This window comes from Gekko japonicus, unplaced genomic scaffold (genome assembly GCF_001447785.1).
Source record: "Gekko japonicus isolate JY-2015 unplaced genomic scaffold, Gekko_japonicus_V1.1 scaffold397, whole genome shotgun sequence".
Classification (NCBI taxonomy): Eukaryota; Metazoa; Chordata; class Lepidosauria; order Squamata; family Gekkonidae; genus Gekko; species Gekko japonicus.
In genome coordinates this window covers 291626-317922 of record NW_015170286.1, presented here as the reverse complement: position 1 = coordinate 317922, position 26297 = coordinate 291626, and the positions used below count along the sequence as shown (strand labels likewise).

Genomic DNA, 26297 nt, shown 5'->3' with positions numbered 1-26297 from the left:
TGTGAAATGTTGTTATTTGATTCTAGAAACTGGGAACGAATTTAGAAAAGAAAGATGACTACCTCATATATAGCACTCCAATGCTACCATTGACATGATATAGAGGTGGCATAACCCAACTCAGGTTGTGTTAAATTAAGGTAAAGTAGTATAACGGAAGGCCCCACTGGCGGACCTCCTGATGGGGCACCTGGTATTTCTGGCCACTGTGTGACACAGAGTGTTGGACTGGATGGGCCTTTGGCCTGATCCAACATTGGTGTCTCTTATGTTCTTATGTTCTTAAGGCCATATAAAGCTCATCATGGATGACTGAGAAGGGGAACTGACCCCTTCCCATACCCTTCCTTTCTCCCTGAAATTATTTATAGTGGGAAAAGCTTTAGTCACCCCTCCAGTCCACCCATGCTATACTTTAAATACCCTATCCCACTTTATTGGGATTTGGTAGCTACCTGACCCCTACATTTGAGTCTCTTATTGCACTGTCAGGTTTAGCTCTTAGGTGATACCATGAGGAGTTTGTATCAGATGTCCAATGGGAATTGTGTGATTCCCAGATGCCCATGGGCCAGGGAGGTCAGACCTCCTGCTTTGGCAGGGGACAGGCTGGGGAAATTGGGGAGGCAACTGGTGTCATCCAGTGGTATCACATCACTTCTGGCAAGAAGAAGAGGAGGAAGAGGAGGAGGAAGAAGAAGAAGAAGAAGAAGAAGAAGAAGAAGAAGAAGAAGAAGAAGAAGAGGAAGAGGAAGAGGAGGAAGAGGAAGAGGAGGAAGAGGAAGAGGAGGAAGAGGAAGAGGAGGAAGAGGAAGAGGAGGAAGAGGAAGAGGAGGAAGAGGAAGAGGAGGAAGAGGAAGAGGAGGAAGAGGAAGAGGAGGAAGAGGAAGAGGAGGAAGAGGAAGAGGAGGAAGAGGAAGAGGAGGAAGAGGAAGAGGAGGAAGAGGAAGAGGAAGAAGAAGAAGATTGGGTTTATACCCCGCCCTTCACTACCCAAAGGTGTCTCAGAGCGGCTTACAAACTCCTTTTTCCCTTCCCCTCCCCACAACAGACACCCTGTGAGGTAGGTGGGGCTGAGAGAGCTCTTGACAGAAACACCTCTTTTTCAAGAACAGCTCTTATCAGAGCTACGGCTTGCCCAAGGTCATCCAGACAGGTTCAAGTGGAAGAGTGGGGAATCAAACCCGGTTCTCCCAGATTAGAGTCCGCACACTTTACCACTACACAAACTGGCTCTCAAGTGATGTCAACATATTGGGCAACACTCTAGAATTTGTATAAAATTCTGTGGTTAAACCATAACATTTTGGGAAAATGTTACAGCATTGCGGGGTCATGCTGGAAGTAATCTTACCACTTCTCCAGTGACATCACCAGCAAGCACCCCATCAAGTCAGCCTCCTGTTGGTTGCCAACATTGAGCTGGTACCCTAATACTGGAATTTTTCTGCTCACAATCATGGCACACAGGGAAAAGTGGCCTTTCACCGACAATGTTTTCACAACTTCAGACCACCTTGTAGAGCTGCTATTGGCCCCATTATGAAATCTGTCTGAATTTAAAGGGTTTTTTTTTCATAAATGAAGCTAAAGCACTCAATCAAGGTCCAAACATGGACTCAGAATGACCTCAGTACTAAAGCCATGTCATATGTGCTTCATATATCAGAATATACTCCAATTATATCTGTGGGCAGTTTGCCTGGCTGACAGTTCAGAAGCCACTGATGAGTATAATGTGAGAAGCTGACATTCTCCAAGTCAGGTCTTTTTCATTGTGGGATTTGACATGGTAGTTCAAAACGGGGAGAAGGTACTTATCTTTTGCCACATGTGGTCCTCCCTGCTCATTGCAGAAAGGCAACTATGAGGACTGTTCAGCTTCTACCAGTTGTGTGATGGTCCATACATGTCACTATTGACTAAGGCAATATGTCAAGGTCTCTAGAAAGAAATTTCTGAAATAATTTCAGTCCCTGAGATTAGAACATTCTAGATGTGCAGTTTGGTAGGTTTGCATTCAAACATCAGCCACAAAGAAGCTGAAGGTAAGTTATTTTCAGCTAACCTTCCTTGTTATAAGGATAAAAGATAATCCCATGTTTTACAGTAGTGAGATCTAAAAAAATTGTGCTTAAATCAGCCCCAATGCAAATGCAAAATGAACCTCTTCATGCCATTAGCAATAGCAATATTAGTATAACGAATTCTGTGGACAAGTACTGGTAATAATAGTACAACAATTCAAAAAACTAGACACTAATAAATACATATATACACATACTAAAAGTCCCCACCAAACAGAACCCATTTGGAATTAATAAAAAGAGAGGAAAAAAGGTAAATCTGAGTATTACAGTTTCTAACCCTTAACTTCCATACACATAATAGGTACTCAGTGACAACTGCAGTAATTTCAGGAGATTTGTCAGATAACAAAAAACAAGGTCATTATTGGTCATAGCTTTTGCAGAAGAAAGAAGGGACTGATCAAGGAATGACATAGCAAAGAGTAATGAGAGCAGCAAAAAAGAATATGTTGCACAGAGTCAGGTTCATTGTAAAGAGGTACAGACTCTTTCTTTATAAGGAATACCCTTATATCTGCCTGTCGAAACAGTCGAAGAAAGAGATTGAACCTGACAAGCATGAAAGCGCTACAGTGTGAGGGGTTTACCAAATTAGAAAAATACTGGGCCATAGAATCTTGTGCGGGGAAAAGACCAAGAAAACGTGGAGAACAGACTCAAGAGTGATCCTCTCTTTTTCCAGGGTAAGTCTAATGCGCCTCCTATCAGAGTTTGCTACCTATTGCAGACAGAATTGAGAGTAGTAAAGTCAAGTCTGGATTTTGCTGGCAGTGAAGCTCTGTGCAATGGTTTAATCAACATCCAAGCAGTGACCACAACACTACAGAACATGACCAAGAAAAAATGGTTTTTAATTACTATTAATCTAATAAGACTCAGTAAATCCCAAGTGCTTAGAGGGCCAGATCCTTTCCAGTTTTTAAGAAAATTGCAAAGACATTTTTTATTCTGGCAAGCTTTGAGGACTCAGGGATAGGATTTTAATTGTTATACTAGCTGCTGCTCAAAACTGTTTTTTTAATTGGTATTCTGTTTGTGTTGTTAAGATTCCATTTTGTTCAAAATAACATGACACATTTTGAAAGTATTTTGAGTGTATATTGCTTGTGCTACAATGGCAGGTGCCCTTCCATTTCTTTGGAAGATAAGTATATATTGTAAAATAAAATAAAATATCTGGGGAAGTGACAGCACAGAAAAAAAGTATAGCTTACAGTCCTTGACAAATTGTGTCAGCTGACAGGGAATCTCCCCAAAAGGAAATCAAAGTGTTAAGGAAGCAGTTGCATTATACAAAATCTCTCCTTATAATAATTCAGTAAGACGCAGACTGACGCAGAGGAGAGAAAATGCGCACCGTTAGTGTATCGCCGGCTGCGCTGTCCCTCAAAACCTTCCCCGGCGTCCATTGGCCATGTCCCCTAACCCCGCCTCAGACGCAGATTCACGCCTCCGACTCTTCCGGCTGTGGGGGGGGAGTGCAGAGCGCGCTCAGAGCCACAGGACCGGACGAGCGGCCGGCCAGGGCCGGCGCTCTCCTGGCTGGCTGGCTGCCTGCCTGCCGCCCTTCCTCCCTGCTCCTGCTGCCGCCTCCGACTCTTCAGGCTGCCGGCCGGGGAGGGGCGGGAGGCTCCTCCGGCTGAGCAAGCCCGCAGGTTTCTCTCCTGGCCCAGCCCGGCTGGCCCACAGTCGCCGCGCCTACACATCCTGCACGGAAAGGGGGCGAGAAAGAGCGGTGGCTGCGGAGCCTGCTGCTGCCTCCCGCTGCTGGGGCCGCTCCGGCCCCACGGAGCCTTCCGTATTCCCCCGCACTTCGGGGCGGGGGGCTGCGCGGGCAACTTTCCAAGCTCCTGGCCTTAACGTGGTGAGTGAGCGATGTGGGACCTGCATTGAATGCTTTGCCATGGGGCCCCTCGGCCCGGCCCTGCTGTCTACCTTTCTTTCCCCACCCGCCCACCCACTCACCCTACCTTTCTAGGGGCCCATTGTCTCCGGTCTCCGGCCACAATGGGCTTTGCTCCCTAGTCTTGGATATAAAACACAAGACAAGGAATAAAAGACACATGATGCAAGAAATCCTGAACTGAAGCTCACATCTTCTAAAAATAAAAGCCATCTTGGGTATGTGAGCTGGCTCAGGAAAGAAGTGCTTGGTAAGAAGATTTTAGATTGTTTTAATGTATTTCATATGAACTCATTATACAGTGCTCTGAGCCGATTTGCAGGGACGGTGGTATAGAAGCTTAATAAAACAAACAAACAAAGATTTTAACCTGTTTTGCCTGTGCTGCTTTCCCAGCCAAAGTCACTTACAAACATAATCTGCATCTAGCATTTGCTCTGCTGTTTTACCAAACCCACACTGGAACAGAAATTCCCCTCTAAGTTGCATGCCACTTTCATTTTGATTGATTGTCGGATTTTATGGCAGTGTCCAGTCTGCATGCCGGCTTTCACTTCATTTGATCTCTTGGTTTTATAGTATCTATCTACATAGATTTATGGCCGTTTTTATGGCCACTCAGGGGTGACTCTACTGTCAGTACGGTGTTGGCCAGGGGTATTTGAATGTGGTTTTGAGCCGCATCTTTTTCTGTTCCAGTGTGGGTTTGGTAAAACAGCGGAGCAAATGCCAGATGCAGATTGGGCCATGTGCACACAGAAGCTGCGAGTAATTATACTGTGGGGAAAAAACATAATATATATACCTGTCCCTTTGAGTGTTGCTAATAGGATTTTAGCAGGGAAATTGTGCTTTCAGTCAGGAAAATTATGTGGTGGTTAACACCTCCTTCCCCAATAGTACTGCAATTTGCCTTTCTCCTTCGCTTCTTTTAATTAAAAAAAAACACCACACCAAGAGATTTGATCACAAATCTCTTACATTGTGTGTAGCCTGATTCCACAACAGCAACAGGAACTTCTCAGTTTGGAGGCATTTTTGGCTGAGAAGTTCCTGTGGCTGTGCCTCTTTGGGAGTCCCCGTTTGCAGTCCTGATGAAGGCATCGAAAATTTATGGCATAATCTGGAGGATGAGTTGACTGCAGCCTATTTCTTATTGTTTGTCTCAAGTCTTAAGGACTGGATCTACTTGCTGCTTACAACACGCTATTTACAACATACTTTATATTGTTTAATATCGTTTTTCTTAAGTACTTGCTTGATGGACCTTTGAAGATTATATTATGCAGCCCATTAAAATTGTGAACTGAGAATCTGTGAAATCTTTCTTTTGGGAGTGTCAAATAGTAAATGTTAGATATTGCTTTAAATCTCCAGCCTATTTATTGCAGTTCATGTATTTCACATATTGAATATTGCTGTTTTTAAGTGAGTCATCAAACCAAAAAGGTTGAGAACAACTGTTCTAGATGATGTGTCCCTTTTAAAAAAATGCACCTGATTTCTGTCTTCTCTTTGAAATGAATCAGAACTTGTTTGTCTGAATGTATGACAGCATCAATTATTTCAAGATTCTTAAAAATTAATTTTCCTGTACTATTTGTGATGTCACTAAAACCTCTGAGGAAATCCTGCATTGGAAAAAGGAACCCTATTTGAAGACCAAACTAGATGTGAAGGGAAAAGCCATATTTATTGTTGAAATGTACCTGTTCATGTATAAAGAAACCATGGGACAAAATTGCCAAAGAGGTCTCTGTCCCTCAGAAGCTTGCTTCCAACCCCAGTCTAGTAGAAGCAGTTCTAAAACAGGGTATGTTCTGTAAAGCCAGTATCATGTGGCAGCCAAAGAGTTGGATTAGGACCAGGGAAACCTGGGTTCAGATTCTCAGACAGTATTGAAGCTTGCTGGGTAACCTAAGACCATCCATTCTCTCTCACTCTAACCTTCCTCAGAGGATACTCTGGAGACCATGTGTGCTGCCCTGAGCCTCTTGGAAGAAAACAAACATGAAAATGTGATAAGTAACTGATCAGTCTGTATGAACCTTGGGCCAAAATAAATGCAATAGAGATTGTCACCTTAATATTTACATTTATGACCCTTCAGCATATAAAATGGAGGATGGGGTTTAATCTCCCCCCCCCAAAAAAATAAAGTACACGGAAGTAAGGAGAACAGAACCTCCTCCCCTCCACCACCTTTTCTCCCAGGCCCAAGGAGGGTTAAGCTGCTCTTTCTCTTTTCATATCACATAAGGCATTTCCCGCACTCTCTTTCACCCCCCTCTCTCTGTATCATAGTGAGGCTATGGGAAGCAGGGAAATGGGCAGTGGACAGGAAGTTCCAGTTTCCCCCATTTTTGTGCACTTTTTTTGTAAAAATTGGACCCTGTTGAAGGGGCAAAGATATAAATAAGCAATGATGGCTGCCTCCATCCAGTCTAGTTTGGCACTGACTACGGCTCATATTGACTGATTATCTTCATGGGAAACACTCTGTCAGGTTCAGTAACCATCCATCCATCCACCTATCATCCACCTATCATCTACCTATTATCTACCTATCATCTACCTATCATCTAGTATCTATCATCTAGTATCTATCATCTAAAACATTGTAGTAATGGTTTTACATGGTTTTAACTTGTTTTTATGTGTTGGCTTATGCCTATCTGTGAGCCGCCCTGAGCCCGCGTTGCGGAGAGGGAGGGCTATAAATTGAAATTATAAATAAATAAATAAATCTATCTATCTATCATCTATCTATCATCTCATTAGATTTGCTAGGCCTTCCCTACAAGTAGGACTCAGGCCAGTTTATAAAATATAATATACAATTTCTCAGATTAAAATCTTGATTAAACGACCAATAAATACTAGTGGGTAAGAACAAGACGCTGGAAACAAACTTCTGAGATACAGAGACCTCTTTGCCGATGTCTATTATGTTCCTTGATATCTTCAAAAATTAGTTCAGGTAATGCAAGTAACCCCTAAAAAAATCGCTGCAAAGAATTGTCCTTCAGATACCAAGTATGCAGAGCAAAAATGAAGATTTTAAAAAAGATACTCATATATGCGTTATCCACATGCTTTTAAAAAGGGTTATAGTGAAACATGCATGAAAAGAGATCTGAATAATTTGAACGTTCATGGCGAGCACTTTCATCACTTGATTCAATAACTTAATGGTGGAAATCCACTTGCTATGTTTCATTTGGAGGGATACTATTTATCACTTTTGTACCCCACCTTTCCTCCAAGAAGCTCATGATAGCTTATCTTATTTTATCTTCACAATCCCAGGAGGTAGAGGAGAAGTAATGATAGGCTGCGGTCACACGGAACAGAAGCCACACAAGTGAGACGGAAAACAGGTGGAGTTTCCGGGCGCGATCTCACCAGCACATCTGGGAAGCGTAGCACTCCCGTGGCACAACCGAGGCTTCCAGCCAAAACTGTGTGGCAAAAAACTAGTACCTCGGAGGTACTAGTTTCCGGAAACTGCGGGGCAAGGGCGGGCGTCTGATCACGTTTCCGGTGGCATCCGGCGCCCGCCCATGTCCCCTTGCAAATAAGGTGTGTGGGTTTTTTGTCCACGTCTCTGTGGATGCGCACACACACCCAACGGAGCATGCGCATTCGTCGTGTACACACAAAACAAAAACAGTTTGCCGCGGCGCGCGCTTCTTCGTTGCGCGCCGGCTTGTCCTGTGATCAGCACCTCTCCCTTGCCATGGAACCTCCACAGTACCTCCACAGGACCTCCACAGGAGGTCTGATCGAGTAACTGCGCAGTAGTTTGCCCCAGGGCAAACAGCCACGCTTCTCCCACGCAGTTTCCTGCCCGTGTGACCGGGGCCATAGTTCCCCTTCCATGTGCTTCATGGTTAAGCAGGGATTTTCTCCGCGGTTTCTTCCTGATCAAAATTCAGTATTACATCCCCATTAGTTATTACTGTGATCCATCTTCAAAAAAGCAATGTGTGTATATAGAACATGAGAAGTACACAAACAAGAAGGCATTGTTTGTTATTGTTGCTGTAACACTTTTTCAGTGGAATTTAGTCTGATGTTTCAGCCACAGTTAACTCTGCTAAAGGGACAACAACAGTAACTTGTCCCTTCAGCAGAGTTAACTGTGGCTGAAACATCAGACTAAATTCCAGCTGTAATTGCTCTTGTGAGCATTACTTCTTTAGCTATTTGTTGAGTTTTAGTTTTTGAGGTACATCTATAGCTTGTGTTGCTCCTTTTAACAGCAGAAGCAGCAAACAAATTTGAGACTATCCTGTATTTTTTGTTGTTTTTCTAAGTAGGTAGGGAGAGGAAAAAAGAGACCAAGCATTTCACTCGCTAAAACAGTCTTTCTCAGCATAATGATAAGTTATCTGCCATCTTTAATCAAATGTTCCATCTCTAAGACCTTAGAGAGCTTTTCCTAATCTGAATTTGATGGTAATGAAGGTGTGGGAATAATCACTTTGCTACTGAGAGCAATAGTGACAGCGGGAACAGAAAGTTACCTGTGCTGAAGCAGAGCTGTCTGCACAGCTGGAATCTGACCTACTTCTAAATCTCAAGGCTTTCTCCAGCAGACAGTATGCTTGTGCTGTATTTCATGCTATTATCCCTGGTTCCTGACAAGTACCAAGATTGCTTTTCAACCTGGCCTGTTTTTAATTGGGGCAGTACTGAAGCGGAAGTAGGGGGCACCCAATCCAAGAATCCAGTGGAACTCACAGAGGATAGACAGTTTCCATACCTGAAGGATACTGTATTTTAAAATTAGACTGTTTGATGAAAATGCTACCAATTTTAATCGTTACTTACAAGTCAGCTGCAGTTTAGCTAAGCAATGGCAAGTTCTAATCCAGCCGATTCAAATATATTATGTGGCACAGACATGGACTGTACCAATTTATGCTGTGGGGAGTACCCAGGGACAGCATCAGTATACCCAAGGTGAGGCATCTGCCAGGGCTCAGGGCTTCTGGCAGGGCCAACTGCCACCAGCTCCCACCACACACCTCCTCTGCTACCTGCCTGTGTGCCCTTCCATCGCCCACTTGCTTGCAAGCACAGCACCTCCTGTGCTCTTAGCTACCTGGGCTGCCTAGCACTGCCAGGGACAAGTGTATGGATAGTGACAGTCACAGCAATGGCACTCCCAGCAGTGGCACTCCCAGTGCCATTGAGGAAAGGCTAAGCAGGTGGCTTTGGGAGGGGTCATCATGAGCAGGCAGGGAAAGACGCATACACAGGCAGGAGCAGGAAGAGAGGTCTAAGTGAGGGCATAGGAGGGGAGAGGTGGTGGGCACAGGAGGGGAGGTGGGCTGAACACTCTCTACCCAGGGCCCATCAAAACCTGGAACCAGCCCTGGCTACTATCTTACTTTAAAAGCCCACTGCCTGTGGAACACTAGCATGCCAGGGAAGAAAGTTCTAGTCAAGCCCTTGTCCTGGCATGCTAATTTTTTATCTGCAGAAAGCTCCCCCCCCCCACATGTGGGAATACTCAGCCTCCCCTCCTCACTGGCTGAAGTGGGTATACTAAGTGATAGCTTTGAATGTACAGATCAGCTCTGTTTCCATTTCTCATTTAAACCCAACAGGACAAATTAGTCAATCTTAGCCTGATTGTCTTGGAGAACTGGGGACCATTGGTAGCCCTAAATTATGAAATGAAATTATAAACATAACAAACAGGCAACTTATAAGTATCAAAATGGGTTCCAGATATTTCATGAATGAACTTTGCCACTCAAGCACTACCGAGCCACTAGTTTTATCAAAATCACAGCACTTACCTGTAGCAGTTATTATGGAATTTGTTATAGGAAGACAGAGTAATCAGACCACCCCATGCAGCAGATAAAGAGAAAAATATTTGAGTGGCAGCATCTTTCCATACCTACAACAGTCCAGGAAAGAAAATCAGCATTAACTTCAACAAACTACTTTAGAAAGTTGAAATAAATCAATAATGGCCTTGACTATGATTCAATGAGACTGTCAAAGACTCCTCAAGTGCTGCTTAATGAATTTTCCTGTGTGGCATTAATAACACAGGATATTCTGACCACTTATAAATAGTGCCGGTTGATCAAGTATTATTATCATAAAGATCTAACTAAGGGAGGAATGAGTAGGAAATATAAATACATTCCTGCATCTATCACAATGCTCAAGAATCCTAGTCCTCAGAGAAAAGAACAGTCAAAAGCAAAACTCTTACACTCTAAAAGAAACTACTTTGATTGCTAAGCACTGGTTTCAGTATTAATCCAAAGCATGTGACAATCTTGAAATGATAACAAAAATCCAATAAAGGTTACCTGTGTTAATGTTATTCATATTTCTGAAAATTGAGGTGTCTGCTCAATTTGAGAACATCTTGAACTACTGCCAATGCTTAGACATGTTACAGTTAAGTGACACTTATCCTGGAATTAATTAGCTTTGCCCCAAGTAGAAGCATTTTACTGTCCTTCACCAGGCACTAGAGATAGGCTGCAGTGACCTCTGGGAGGTTTGCCTTTTTCTCCATTTCATCAAGCCACTCTTTAGGCTATGCAGAGACAATATCTATGAAAGCCTCATAGTAACCAATGTCAGCAGCCTTGAGATAGCAACCAAAGGGCAAACCTAATCCAGCTTCTATTGCTAATGGTCAGATATTTTCTGATGTTCCCCTCCATGCAAAGACTTCCCCATTAATGGAGGGTGATAACCCATGGTTAATCTCTGTTGTTTTGTGGTATATGTGTGTTGGGTCCCACTAACAAACCCAAGCATGCAGAAGATTCTATGTAGATTACTACAGTTGCAAGGAGGGGGGCAATTTTCACTTATTCTCTCCCCACAGAAGGCCAAAATGCCCCCTGAAATGCTGCTTCTGGGGAACAGGGGACCCACCCCTAGGAACAGCTTGAGGACATCAGGAGGTCTTCCTGGGATGGGGAATAGGCAAAACTCGCTCACGCCTCCTAGGAAAGATCCAACCCAACATGTGCCTTAAAATGCATGCACAGAATTCTGGACTGCAATGAATGTGTCCACCAGGACACTGTGCCATCTATTTAAATTATTCAAATGACAACATACAATTTAATTTGTATCATTTAAGATTTGATTGTGTCTGAACAATGGGAATATTTGAGGGCAGAATAAATTGAAGCCACCATTCCACTGACTTTGGAGTTACACACAAAAAAGCTCTGTAAAGTATCCAGCATCTTACAAATCTTGTGGGAGTTTCGCACTTAGAACATGCATTATATATAAACAACAACACACACACAATCTGAACCTGATAGAGAAATATCCTTTTCTAGCTATGTTTTTGGGCTTCATCTGGACTTTTAATGAAATATCCCTGTTCCTGCCACTGTATTCTCAAGTTGTTTCCCTTTCTACTTGAAGTTGCTGCTTGAGACCTGTTCTTGTTCTTACATTATCCATCAGTCTTTCTAAACTCCCCTTATATGTCCCTCATTATCATCTGACTGTCCCTACAATACTCCCACAACTTCCCTCCTCCTCTCCCATTTATGCAGAGTAAATTGAAATGCCCTGGACAGGATTTCTCCATGTATACTTAAGTACATTAAATAATTATGTTGTATTCCTCAGTCATCCAATGAAAGTTCAAGATTGACAAAAGGAATTATTAACACACCACACCACACCAGTTGTAATTATGACCTCTGGTTTAGCTGTCTTTTCACAGTGGGGATAGTTACACCCAGGGGTCTTTTGGGGCTGGAGCACTGGGGCCGGGGGTAGGCCCGGAGAGTCTAGCAGCCGGGTTCCCTGGGCCCGCGCAGGAGCGCTGGGGCCGAGGGAAACCCAGAGAGCCCCGCAGCCGGGTTTCCCGGTCCCACATTGGAGCACTGGGGCCAGGGGAAACTCAGAGAGCCGTGCAACTGGGTCCCCCGGGCCTGCGCAGGAGCGCTGGGGCCGTGGGAAACCCAGAGAGCCCCGCAGCCGGGTACCCTGGGCCTGTGCCAGAGTGCTGGGGCCGGGGGTAGGCCCAGAGAGCCCCGCAGCCAGGTCCCCTGGGCCCACACCGAAGCGGTAAGTAAGGGATCCGTGGGGGTGGTGGGGGCTTGATGGGGGGTGAGAGAGCCTCTCTTTCTCCCTCCCTCCCTCTCTTTGCCATCTTTCCCTCCTTTCCTTTTTTTTCTTTCCCACCTTCTTCTCTTCTCATTTTTCCTCCTTTCCCTGTTTCCCTCCTTCTTCCCTTCTCTCTTTCATTCCCTCCTTCTTTCCTTCTTTTTCTTTCCCTCTTTCCTTCTCTATTTTTATCCCCTCTTTCCTTCCTGCTTTTCTTCCTTCTTTCCTTCTTTTTCTTTCCCTCTTTCCTTCCTTCTTTCCTTCTCTCTACTCTCTCTCTGTCCTTCCCTCTTTCCTCCTTCTGTGGCCCAACTCTAGTGAGAAGGGGTTTAAACTTTAAACCCCTTCTCTCTTTGCTCCCCCCCCCCCGCAGGTCAGCTGGGGAAGGGAAGGGGAGGCTTTTGAAGATGCCTTCCCCCCTTTGGCTTCCCCTTCTGACATCACTTCCGGTGATATCAGGGGGCATGGTATATGCTAATAGCCTAGTAGCTCATTAGCATACCATATGCTAATGAGCTCCTGCAGTTCTGTTTCTATGAAAAGACCCAGGTTACACCCATGGAAAATAAGTCTATCCGCACCTTTAAGCCATGGAAACAAGTGGTATTTCCACATTTAGAGGCAGTGTAACTTTAAGTATTGGATTCTGGGAATGAACCATCTTGTCCTGCATAATAATTTCCAAAAACATTCCAAAATGTTGGAATGGACAGAATCAGCAAGGGACTCTAATTGGATTTGCATTACAACCTTAATCTTACAAGTGAGCCTGTGAACGCCACACACCCAGCTCTCCATCACCAAATTCTTCATTCCTTTTCACATACAGCACACATACATTTTGGTGTAGTGGTTAAAAGTGGAGGACTCTAATCTAGAGAACCAGGTTTTATTCTCCACTCCTCCACTTGAAGCCAGCTGGGTGACCTTGGGCCTGTCACAGTTCTCTCAAAACACTCTCAGCCCCTTAAAAAAAACAAGTCTAGCTCACCACTAGCATAATGCTAAGAGCTAGAACTTGCAACTGCCAGGCAATCTTCAGAGCTCCTGGCCATTCTACACACAATGACATATGATAATAATAATTACTATTACATCATTGATATGAAGCAAACTTGGCCCGAAGTTTATGGTTATAGTCCACCACTACCCCAAGCAAGTTAGTGCTATCCACGAAAGCAAAAGAAGAACATGACATCAAGTTGCAGTCAGATCATGGCAACTGCATCCACAGGGTTTTGCAGGCAAGAGACAAGCAGAGGTGGTTTGCTATTGCCTTCGTCAACGTAGTAACTCCAGTCTTCCATCATGGTCTCCCATCCAAATAGTGACTGCAGCCAACCCTGCTTAACTTTCAAGGTCTGACAAGCTCAGGCTAAGTTGGGCTATTCAGGCTGCTAAGCAAAAAAGTAGTATCTTAAAGAAGAATAGTGTGAGCATGATTTTTCTTAATGCTTTGCTATCAGGTTGTCACACTGGCCATTTCTGACCGGCTTTTCTGTTGCAGGCATTAGGGAACTCTAATGCAAACTTTTGCTAGGCAAAATTTCATTGCTGACACAGCATTGTTCAGCACAACACGGCAAAGTTCCATGTGTTTTCTTAATACAGAGCAAATAATAAATCTGTATGAGTTATTCACCCTATTAGAGTGTTATAACTGGAATAATAAGCCCACCATAGCATCAATTAGTTTCTCCCATTTAGGTGTGATGAAGTACCAGATTCCAGCCCCAGCTCCTGGCAGGGTTACTCCTCTGATTAGCAAGATGATGAGTACTACATAAGGGAATGTAGCTGTAAAGTACACCACCTAAAGAGATCACAAAAAGACAAAGAATTTACTCTTTCAGCTTAGTTCTATAGGAAATATATCGCCTTCTTCTCTGCAAAGCATCACAGACAGTGATACTGGCCCATGGTAATCTGAGCCACCTACAGAGGATAAAAGAATTTTTAATGTCAGTATTTATACACTAGGCCCATTGTGGGAAGAAATACAACGAGCTCTAGAAGGAAGCTCCAGGTGAGTGTCCTGGCTGTGGCTGGTGGGGCGGCAGAGGGAAGAGGAAAATAGAGGGAGGCAAGCCATGTTTATTTCCTTCTGCTTAGCTATAAGGCAGGGCTGTCTCAAGTCATTTTGCTGCCCCAAGTGGGTAGTATGGGAGGACAGCCTCATGGTAACAGGCAGGGCTTTTTTTGGTAGAAAAAGCCCAGCAGGAACTCATTAGCATAATAGGCCACACCCTGACACCACAGCTCATTAGCATATTAGGTCGCAGCCCCCTGTTGCCAGAAGTGTGGTCATCCAGCCACACCCACCTTTTGCTTCTTATTCTGTTAACTTGTTTGTTGTCAAAACCCAGGGCTTTTTTTGTAGCAGGGACTCCTTTGCATGTTAGGCCACACACGCCTACTGTAGCCAATCCTAATGAGTTTCTGCTGTTGAGTGTGGCCTATTATGCTAATGAGTTCCTGCTGGGTGTGGCCAACTCAGGAGCCAGCCGGAACTCCGTTCCTGTGTGTCCCTGCCCAAAAATAGCCCTGGTAACAGGTATGGTTTCCTCCACCCCTGACTTATGTTGATTTGGGGTTATGCAGTGGCAGCTAAGGTAGAAAAGCAGCTCCTCCTATGCTATGTCTTCTGAATCCCAAGAGTCTGGAAAGCGGTTCCATAGTCAGTTACAGGGCTGCCAACTTTGGGTCGGGAAATACCTGTAGATTTGAGGAGTAGAGCCTGGGGAGGGCAGGGTTTGGGGTGCGGAGGGACCTCAACAGGGTACCATTCCATAGAGTCCATTGCCCAAAGCAGCCATTTTCTCCAGGAGAACTGATCTTGGAGATCCAGGTGCTGCCTGGAGACTGGCAATACTAAGGGGAGGGCCAGACCTGAAGATTTGAGGGGTAGAGCCTAGGGAGGGCAGGGTTTGGGGTATGGAGGGACTTCAGCAGGGTATAATGCCATAGAGTCCAATGCCCAAAGCAGCCATTGTAATAGCTGGGAAATTTTCTGTAGGGGAAATTATGTGCTGTGGCTGGGGAACACAGTGATTTCTGGGAGATCTCCAGGCCCTACAGGGAGCTAGGCAACTTTAGTGACCGTTTAAGGGAAGATTGGTATATGTATTTTGGCAACTCCAGTGACCATTTAAGGGAAAATTGGGATATATATTTTACCTCAGGACATATTCAATGACTTGCAACAACGGTTTAGAATGTTAGAGGCAAAGGCCAATCAGGCCGCATATACAAATGACCTCCGTGTTCCAACTGGCTATTGGGGGGAGAGGAACAGCAAACTGTTTAGAATACTGGAGGCAAGACTCAGGCAACACAGCCAGTGGATAGGGACAGCTTCTGAGTGAGAGATCAGGGATCAAACTGATTTGGGAGCGTGTGGAATGTTCAGGAGAGTCCATGACCAAAACAGAATTATTATATAGAGAGATGTGCATAAGCTAATGAAATAATAAAGTTCTAAAACAGTTCTTGTGGAGAATAACAGTTCATACATACAAGAGAAAAGAGACACCATGATTTAAAAGACACACACACATTCTACTACTGTATTTGACCATGAAAGTGATGAAAATAAATGTAGGTTAAATATTTGATACAAAATAGTGTGCTCTAAGACCCACATTAGAAATGCACTTACCACAATGATAGCAGCTGTTCCTTTGGCAGCTCCCAGAATGATAAGGGAACTCTATGGTCTTCCGCTCATGTGGTTTACATTGTGGTTAACAACTATACAGGAGACACATCCTCCCAAGGAGGTAGGTGTTGCCTGCATGGTTGCTAAAGGGATCTAAGGTTAAAGACAGACAAATGCTTTTAAAATAAGAGAACTGAAATCGAAGGTGGAATGATCAAGGCCTTGTATCTTGTGGAGATCTCCCTTTTCTTGTGGCCTACTGTCATCTAGGCTAAACAGGTTTTGCACAGATTTGAAAGACATAAGAAACATGGCAAAATGTATGGGGAAAAATGGTGGTGGAATGAGTGTAAACATGGACAACCATGCCTCTGTCCTTATACTACCTTCAACTCTCTGAAAAAAAGGACAAATCTGTTCTAGCCTAGGAGAGAGACAGGCATCCTACAGAGGCACAGAGCTGGCAATGGATATACAGTTAATTTAAGAGCTGAATGCTTAACAGAGTATTTCTTCATTGGAATTATTAGAAAAGGCATCTTGTGGAAACAGAATAATTCCTCTCCATTGACATGATTGATATTAAAAGAATATTTTGTTCTGTTCCAACTCTCCAGGGTGGCAGCCTGTCATTTTCTTGCACTGTTGTCAGTGGGGTATATGTTATCACTTAATGTGCTATTCATATGCTTGAATTCACTAGAAGATTTTCACATGCACTGGAAGAAATGTAAAATAACCTTTATGCTAGCCCTTTGTGCTAAGTTAAACATAGCATATCCTAAACATTTTTTGCAAGTATTTTGCAAGCAGTTTCTAGGCACTATAAAATACAGAGAGGGAAGTGCCAGGTATTGCACAAGATATTGCACAAGTGGAATTGTACTAAGTCCATTTCCCTTCCCACTTGCACACTGCTGGATTCAAGCTATATTTTATGTAGGCCATGTTTCTGTTGATCTGTTAATTTTTTGCAACACAGTTAAGCACAGGGAATATAAATTGCATGCCAAGAGAGGCCCATACACAAAACCCTTGGTAACTTACCAAACATTTACAGCAATGAAAAAGTTTGATTTTACAAACTGTTCTGCAGATACCAGACAAGCTGACCGGTTCAATGAAGTGTTTGAGGCTGTCCCATTTCTCAGCAAGTGGTTCAGTATTTAGGAGCTCAATACAGTCTATCATTCACAAGTCATGGTTATGGAAGTCCCAAAGAAAGATGTTCACTTACTTTTCCTGATGACTTGATTCCTTTAGCCAGGGAGGCATAGACGATCAACCAAGCCAGAAAGAGAGTGAATACCAAAGGCCCCCTGATTTCACCAGGATATTCGATTCCTGCAGAAATCTTCAACGCAAAGTACCTGAGAGTCAAAGAGCCAACATGAATAGCTACACCCTACCTTCTTCAACTGCACGCTTTTGCACAAACTTCAAGAGAACTTCAATTAAAGGTGCATATTTTAATATCATGACTTTCTGAAATAGGATACACTTGACAATCATTAAACTCAACAGGACATTTGTGATTGTCTCTAGTGAGCTGTGGATAGAACTGACACAGAAAATGACAGTGAGGGTGGTCAGCTGGACAGACAAGAGCTACAGTTTGATTTCAGAGACCTGGACACCTCTGCCACTGACAACCTGTGTGTCTTTGAACTAGTCATTATTTTGATCGCAGCTACAGTTCCCCATCTGTAAAATGGGAGTAACGGTGGCCTATGTCACACAGTTGCTGTCTTAAGTACCAGTTTGTGGGACCAGACAAATAAATAGATAAAGCATCTTCAAAACAGTCCTACTTCAGCATGAATACCATATTTAATACTGCACCACAGATAAAACTGCTTGGGTTGCCAACTACCTGGAGGAAAAAATGTTCTGTTACTTGAACAGAGGCTTGATGAGATGTTATTTACCAGTCAATGATATTTGCCGTCATGTAGTGAAAAGCTTCGGCTGCCCATTTCTACCCATAAAGCCTCTATTAGCAGAACAGGACATGTGCAGACAATGCACTTTGGGAAACTGCTCGGGGAGGCAATGTGCACGCGCTAACGACTTGGACGCCTTGTCCCCGCTCTCCGAGGAAAACAAAGTTAAAGAGCTTTAAAGGAATGTAAATTGCCAGTGGGAGCTGTAAAAATTGACTTATGAGACATCCAGAATAACAAGAAGCAGTTCGGGAAGGACTTGGTGAGAAAACAAACTTTTTCAGCATTTAAGATAAAAAGGGCTGGGCCGAGTCTGAGATAATATGGCGGTAACAGTGAAAAGCTTATCAGAACAACTGGCGCATTTCCAAGCTTTAGTGCTTGACTCCCAGAACAAAATACAAACTTCATTGAGTGAATTAGCCACAGAAATGAAAAACATGGGCTCAGAGATAAAAATAGCAGCTGAAGTGGCGTCTGAAGTTAAGTCTATGGCAAAGGAAAATAGAAAAGAGATTAATTTACTGAAAAAACAATACACAGATTTGTCCAACCGGAATAGAAGAGGAAATATTATCTTATTTGGCATTTCAGAAGAAGTATTAACAGCTGATTTAGAGCAAACCTTAGTGGAATGGTTATTGGTACAAGGGCTGGAAATAGAAGCGGACGAAATTGAGCGTGTCCATAGACTACAAATAAAAAGAACAGGAGGGGAACCACGCCCGGTAATTATGAAGCTTGCGAGAGAAAAGTTGCAGCAGAGAATATTCAAAACTCTCAAGAAAAATAAAGATATGACATTCAAAGGCAGAAGGGTCTTTGTGAAGGAAGACTTCTGCAAGGAGACCCTTTATCAAAGGAGCCAGATGAAACCCTTTGCACAGAAGCTTCACCAAAGCAACATTAAATTCAGCTGGGGATACCCAGCATCATTGGTTATTTACCAAGGAGGGAAGAGGCTCTGTGCAAGGAACCCGGAAGAGGCACGGGAATTACTAGAAACCTTGAGGGTGGAGACGAGGAATGCTGAGACGACACCAATGGATGAATCTTATCAAGCCCAGTCGGAACCAGGAGAAGGGCCATCTACCCGCCAGGATAAGAGGCCAAGGATGTCTCAAGATTAAAATATATTAAGGGAAGTATACAAATGGAACTAAAATAACATGTAAAATGATTATTAGCATAACTCGGGGAGTGGAAGGTAGATAATATAAAAAGGAATAAGAAATCCAATAGCTGGCCAGGGGAACGAAGGGAGAGCAAATGTAGGTTTGAATATGGGTAGGTTCGAATATTACAGATGCTGACACTGAACGTCAATGGTTTGGGTTCAGATTTAAAAAGGTATAAACTTTCTAGATTTCTTAAACAACAGAACACAGATATAGTATGGCTCCAGGAAACACATAAGGCAAAAAAAGACAAAAAACCTTTGATTAAAGATCCTAACTGGGTGACTTTGGCAGAAGCACGGGGAACAGCAAAGGCAAGAGGTGTGGCAATTTTGGCCCATAAAAGAAATGATATAAAAATAACAGAAGTGATAAGAGATGTTGAAGGGAGATACTTAATGATTAAGTGCCTGGTTGAATATAGATTAACAACATTGATAAATATATATGCTCCAAATACAGGATTATTTGGAGCATATATAGATTAACAACATTGATAAATATATCAAGGATAATATAATTAATTGGAAACAATGGGATTTGATAGAAGCGCATGAAGCCCACGGACTAGTGCCTAAACCCACATATTTCTCAAGTAGACACAAAACAACCTCTTGTCTAGATTATGTATTTATTAACAGGGCAGGTACCTGGGAAGTAAAGAAAATAACTACCCATCCAATATGGATCTCTGATCATGCCCCAATAAGTGTGGAAATCATACTAGAGCATAAACAAATTAAAAGACCATGGAGATATAACAATTTGATTATGGCTAGGGAAGAGAATATACGATATATTAAGGAGCAAATAAAGCTGTACTTTCAAGAGAATAGGGGGACAGTGGAAACAAATGTATTATGGGATGCAGCTAAGGCGGTAATTAGAGGGCAATGTATTATGAAAGAGAAGGAGATAAAGAAAAAATGGTATGCTGATAGAAAAGAGAGATTACAGGAATTGGGCAAACTGCAAAGTGATCAAGTACAGAAATTCTGCCCCAACAGACATAGGTTAATTAGGGAATTACGGCAAAAGCTAGATGTTCTCGACTCCAGGGCATTATGGAAAAAGCAGGTTATGGTGAAAAATGAATATCAGAGAAACACACTCAAGTCGGCCAAAAGACTGGCAAACTATTTGAGAAAGAGAAAAGTGGGGCAAAGGGTGAGGAGTATTAGGACAGATAAAAAAGTGACACAGAACCCAGAGGAGATAAAAAGGGCATTTGAAAATTTTTATAAGAAATTATATGAGGGGGGAAAAGTAAGGGAGTTTGAGGAGGAAATAGAGATAAGGTTAACAGAAAATGAAAGGGGAAATCTTGAAAAGAATATAACGAGAAGGGAGATTGAGCAGGTGATAGACAGTTTAAGGACAGGCAGGTCCCCAGGGCTGGACGGCTTCTCAGCAGAATTTTACAGGGAAATGAAAGAGGTTCTGGCCCCAGAATTACAGGAAGTCTTTAATAATATACTGAAAGGAGGAAAGGCCCCAGAAACATGGAGGAAGGCAGAAATAACAGTAATCCCAAAACCTAGGAAAGATCTCCAAGAAGTGGGCTCATACAGACCAATTAGTTTACTAAATCAAGATTATAAAATTTTTGCCAAGATAATGGCAAACAGATTTAAGAATATTATTCCAAAAATAATAAAAGAAGATCAACCAAGAAGAACAATGGGAAGCAAAAATAGGGAAGATTAAGAAAAAGTGGCATTTGTATTTAAAATGGGTCATGGAAGGTCAAAGGTCTGACGTTCAGTGGAAGTTCCTAAGTTTGTGCCCCTGGCTAGAAAGGATAAGTAGTTAAGAAGGGGGGGAGGATAGAAAATAAGAAAAGGCAGAATAATACGTGAGAAAAATAACCATCCAAGTTATACTAAAACTCCCCACCTCTGATTACAGAACAGGAATAATCTTCAGTGACGAATTTAAAGAGAAAAAGGAAGAAGAAACGTATGAAGGACGGGAGGAAATAGAGGAAGCAAGAAAGACAGAAGGAGGACTTATATAAAGGACTATTGCCGAAGATACAGAAACAGCTATAAACTGAGGAGGGAGGAGGGAGGGTAGAGTATACAATACGTGTGGGAATAGGGATGTGCTTGATTGTAACATGGAAAAGATATAATTAAAAAAAAACTTGGGGAAACTGCTCCAGCCAGCCACGGCAGCTGGGAAGGATGCAGGCCACTGCTCCAGCCTGGTGGTGGTGGTGGACACCAGCAGCCACTGAGAGATCAGCCATGGTTGTAGATGCTGGCAGCCACTGATAGCCCAGAAGTGAGAGACGAGGATGCCAGCAGCTGCTGCAGGCCCAAGCACAGCAGTGGATGCTGTCAGTCACTCCAGGCACCAGTGCAGCAGCAGGGGACATCAGCAGGTGCTGTCAGCCCAGGGGTGCAGGCGGATGCCAGCTGCCAGGCTCAGTGTTGGTTGGTGTGGTCTGGAGCTTCGATGGCTTAGCAATGGGGAGATACGGGGTTCCCCCCGAGTCTCGCAGGTCTCCCCCCTTGTGTTTTATTATTATGACTCCATAAGACTGTTATGCCAGGTATGGAGTTACTTTTAAGGACTGGAAACAGGAGGAGGAGGAGGAGGAGGAGGAGATTGGATTTATACCCCGCCCTTCACTACCCAAAGGTGTCTCAGAGTGGCTTACAAACTCCTTTCCCTTCCCCTCCCCACAACAGAGAACTCTGACAGAAACTGCTCTTTTTTCAAGAACAGCTCTTATCAGAGCTACAGCTTTCCCAAGGTCATCCAGCCAGGTGCAAGTGGAGGTGAGGGGAATCAAACCCAGTTCTCCCAGATTAGAGTCCGCGCACTTAACCACTGCACCAAACTACACCAAACTGACTGAAAGACAACTCTGCGGGACCTGTATCCAGGTTCAGAGTTCACTGTCAAGCCACAAAGACTACTGAAATGCCAAATGATGTGTTGTATTTCTAAGGCAGTATTTCTCAGATCCTATCACATTCCATCTGTCTATGCATCCTCAGCTATCACCTCACTAGTGAAGTTCCAGCATTTGAAGGACAAGTGACATAGACACTCAACAATGATTACTGTGGAAAAAGCATTCTTAGAAAATATAATTACTGTTTTCTGTTCAGTGACTAATTGCATGTATTACACAGTAAGCTTCGTGTTTTGAATTCTTTTCAAATGGTTAATTATACACTTTTAAAAACATCTTACTTGAAGTACTCTTCGCTGCCACTGACAAAAGTTTTGTTGACACGGCTGGTGTAGTTTACCATTGTCAAGTTTGGATAGGCACTCATACAGAAAGTTGAGTTCTTTATTTGTAACTTGGGGTGGTCACCAATGATGCAGGAATCTGGCAAGACACAATGAAAATAATAAACAACAGGCTAAAACGTTTCCTAAGACTCTTGAGACATAATGGTTAAAAGTATCTTACACACACCCATCTAAGCTTTATTAGCATATTTCCTTCAAGGATGTAATAAACTTCAGTGCTGATCTGAAATATACACTCTTCCTGCCAGCATTAATCATATGAGCTTTTATTTTTACTGGAAGATATTATTTGCCTAGGACTGTTGTGGGTTTTTGTCAAAACTTCAAATGAACTTGAGTACAAAAGGGGGGGGCAATTAATTGTACGTCTCAGTTAAAGCAACCCAAACTGGTTCATGTTTCTTCAGGAACGATTCTCACAGTCTTCAGTGGGGCTTCCTCCCCCAGAAAGTAGGCACAGGATTACAGCTAGTCCTTTTGACTCCCCTGGGATTGATTATATCAAACCTTGCTCTGCTGCATGTTGGTGTGCAAAGTGTACCAGGGCAGATGGCTGTCCAGGGGTGGTGACCCCACCCCTCCATTTACTTGATCCAAAGGAGAGACTGGGGGGGATAACCTCGCCTGGGCACCGCTGAGGTGGGCAGCCCAACCATAGGCTGCAAAGAAGTGAGCAAGGATGAGGCCATGCCCAGAAATTCACCAACAGCAGCCTGAGAGCCCAGCACATGCCTCAGAAGTGTGATGGAGCTCAGGCAGGTGCTGGAGAAGACTCTTGAGAGTCCCTTGGACTGCAAGAAGATCAAATCAGTCAATCATAAAAGAAATCAACCCTGACTGTTCCCTGGAAGGCCAGATAATGAAACTGAAGCTCAAATACTTTGGCCACCAAATGAGAAGGGAGCACTCACTGGAGAAGACCCTGATGCTGGGAAAGATTGAAGGTCAAAGAAGATGGGGACAGCAAAGGATGAGATGGTTAGACAGTGTCATAGATGCAACGAACATGAAGTTGAGCCAACTTCAGAGGATGGCAGAAGACAGGAAGGCTTGGCATGATCTGGTCCATGGGGTCGCGAAGAGTCAGACTCGACTGTGCGACTGAACAACAAAAAGGAGTCCTTCTGGGGCTTTGTGCAGGCAGACAGGGCAGCCTCTTAAAACCTCAGGGACGTGGCACAAGAAGGGAGAGCCCAGTCAGGGAGGCCATTGGCCCAGATTCCCTTCACTCACCATGGGGCCCCCCCTGAAGAGAAGGCATTGGGGGGTCCAGGGTCAGCCCACCACCATATAATCCTTTATCAATCTGGCCCATTGAGGGCTGAGGAAGAAAGACTAGGTCATTCCTTTGCAGCCAAAGGACTGGGTACAAGGCTGGGGAGGGGGGGTGCCTTTGGTTTTAGCTGAACTCTCATTTTCTCCCTAAATTGAGGCCCAACCCTCCATTTTGCTGAAGAAAGGATGCTGCGTCTGTAAGAAGTCAACACCGTCCTGCAAATGGGCAGTTGGCTTAAGTAAAACCATACACCCTTCATACATAAAATAATCACTCCAGATATCATATTATAAGACCCTGCTTGGCCTCAGGGTGACCCTAAACACCAAACAGGAAACCAGTCTGGAAAAGGTATTTCGTAAGTGATTTAAAAGGCTGATTTGCAAGACACTCCTCTATCACCCCAAAAGGTAATAACAGTGGATTTCTTGGGGAAAACAGCAGTTTGTTTTGCTTAACCTCTTTCATCCCTAAACCTGATTTTCCTCTTCACACATTCATTCTTTTGAGTATAACCCTAGCCCCTGATAATATCTCTTCCATGCTACACTTGAGGGTCATTAAAACCATAAAACATCTCTGGGGAAACAACCAAACTCAGGCTCAGTTGTTTGATCTCTCTGTCGGGGAGAGAGAGCCATTTGGCATTATACAAATCCTTGCGAACCTTCCTGTAAACATATAAACATTATTGTCCTTTTGATGCAAGCACATCAGCATACTCTAAGGCAAGGGTGTCGAACTCATTTGTTATGAGGGCCTGACATAAATGAGACCTTGTTGGGACAGGCCATGTGTGTCATAAAATGTAATGCCAGGTAGCAAAGATATAAACTTTATAAAGGCCCCCTGATCCAGCCCCCAGGCCGCATGTTTGACACCCCTGCTCTAAGGTATCATTTTTGGGTATAAATATAAGGGCTCTGTCCCATTGCAGTGTGCATGCATGTTCCTGACATCAACCACACACCAAGCGCTGGTCGCTTTTCTTTTCCACTGACTTGAATTTACAAGACTGATAAATATTGCCCAACCTAAAATACTATTTCCTGCTACCATCTTTATTTCCTCTTAGTGAGATTCTCAAGTGTGCATTGTGTGCTTGTATTCACTTTATTAGTTCTCAATAAAAACACTACTAGTAGAACATCAGCCTGATTTATTTAAGAGTTCTCTGAAGGAAGGATTCTGGTATACACAGGTAAAGGTACCAGTTACCCACCTCTCGCTAAAGCTAAATTCCCCAATCAACCAATCAATTAATTATTAAACCATTCTGGGTAAAACATCCACCCTAGATTCCAGTCTAACAGTGGTATAAGGGAATCCTTGGGGATTCTCCACATCCTGTACTGGATTATCAGAAATTAACAATGCTACTACTGAAGTGAAGGGGGAGAGAAGAATCAAGGAGAAATCTACTTATTGTCAGACACAGGTAGTGAAACGTTGTACAATATTAGGAGGGACAGGAATGATGCACAAAAGGCTATGAGGGTAGGATCATCATTAAGGCCCACAAAATGGGCTCACAACCCCAAACATTGTACAACCTTGCACTAACTAGGTGTGACAATAAGGAGATTTCTCCTTGATTTTAGGGGCAAGTAGATGGAGCCATAAAGTGCTGTAGTCACTCCTGCAGGGTAGAGTTACTAACCTCCAGGTGGTATCCAAGGAATCTCCTGCTATTACAATTGATCTCCAGATAACCAAGATCAGTCCCTCTGGAAGAAAGGGCTGCTTTGGAGGGTGGACTCTATGGCATTGTACCCTGCTGAGGCCCCTCCCCTCCCCAACCCCCCCTCCCCAGGCTCCACCCCCAAAATCTCCAGGTATTTCCCAACTCAGAGCTGGCAACCCTGCCACAGGGAAAGCCTCTGCCTTTAACTCAAAAGCTAAAACTACGCTGTGGGGAACCAGAACTGCAGATTAATCATTTGTAATTTGTGGTTTATGCTACTTACATACTTAAGTTCTCTAGGGAGATGAAAGATGTTGCTTTTTAAATATATCCCACCCTCAGCCAGAAATTGGTTCCCGAGAAGACTAATAGAATCACTGAGAAAACACATTAAACATCGATGATAATCATACTTAAAATCTCACTCCCCAACAAAAAAAGTAGATTAATCAGACTATAAACAATAAAATCCACTACGAGAAACATTACACAGTCGTCAGTCACATAAAGTATAATACATTAGAAAAATTAAAATTAAAGTAGCAGAGATTAAGAAGAAGAAGAAGAGATTGGATTTATACCCCGCCCTTCACTACCCAAAGGAGTCTCAGAGCAGTTTACAATCTCCTTTCCCTCCCCCTCCCCACAAGAGACACCCTATGAGGTAGGTGGGACTGAGAGAGCTTTTGTGCTCTCTGAGAGAACTTTTAACTGACCCAAGGTCACACTAGTAGCTGCATGTGGAGGAGTGGGGAATCAAACCTGGTTCTCCCAGATTACAGTCTGTGCTCCTAACCACTACACCAAACTGGTTTCCAGAGGGGGCAGAAATAGAACATTACCTAAAAATCTGAGAAGAATAAATTGTCACCTGATCCCAAAAGGATAACAAATTTGAAACTATATGGAATGCAGAAAATTGTTTATGAGGTATGAGATGGTATTTGTACAATCATGAAAGGTTTACAATGCAGATAAGAATTTGTGGGATGTAATAATTCCTAGAAAGATATGATGGTCCAAAATGTGGGGGAAATAATGAAAGAGAAAAAGGGAAGATGTTAAAATGAAATGAAATCTGAAGAATATGTTATTCTGTGTTGTTAGGAAAAGTACATGTTGTAGAAGAAGTTTGTATATATGAAATCTGTGTAACTCCATATGAGGGCCT

At 43.3% G+C, this 26297-nt stretch overlaps 1 protein-coding gene across 1 annotated transcript in view; it reads right to left on the bottom strand.

Moving 5' to 3' along the window:
* Window positions 1-26297, bottom strand: part of SLC6A5 (solute carrier family 6 (neurotransmitter transporter), member 5) — a 95958-nt gene that overhangs the window by 42084 nt on the left and 27577 nt on the right. Inside the window, exons 5-8 of the mRNA XM_015417870.1 lie at window positions 22101-22242; window positions 17010-17142; window positions 13793-13927; window positions 9807-9910 (exon numbers count right to left, since the gene is read on the bottom strand). Of these exons, the coding sequence (XP_015273356.1) occupies window positions 9807-9910; window positions 13793-13927; window positions 17010-17142; window positions 22101-22242 (514 nt within the window). The remainder of the gene's footprint in view (window positions 1-9806; window positions 9911-13792; window positions 13928-17009; window positions 17143-22100; window positions 22243-26297) is intronic.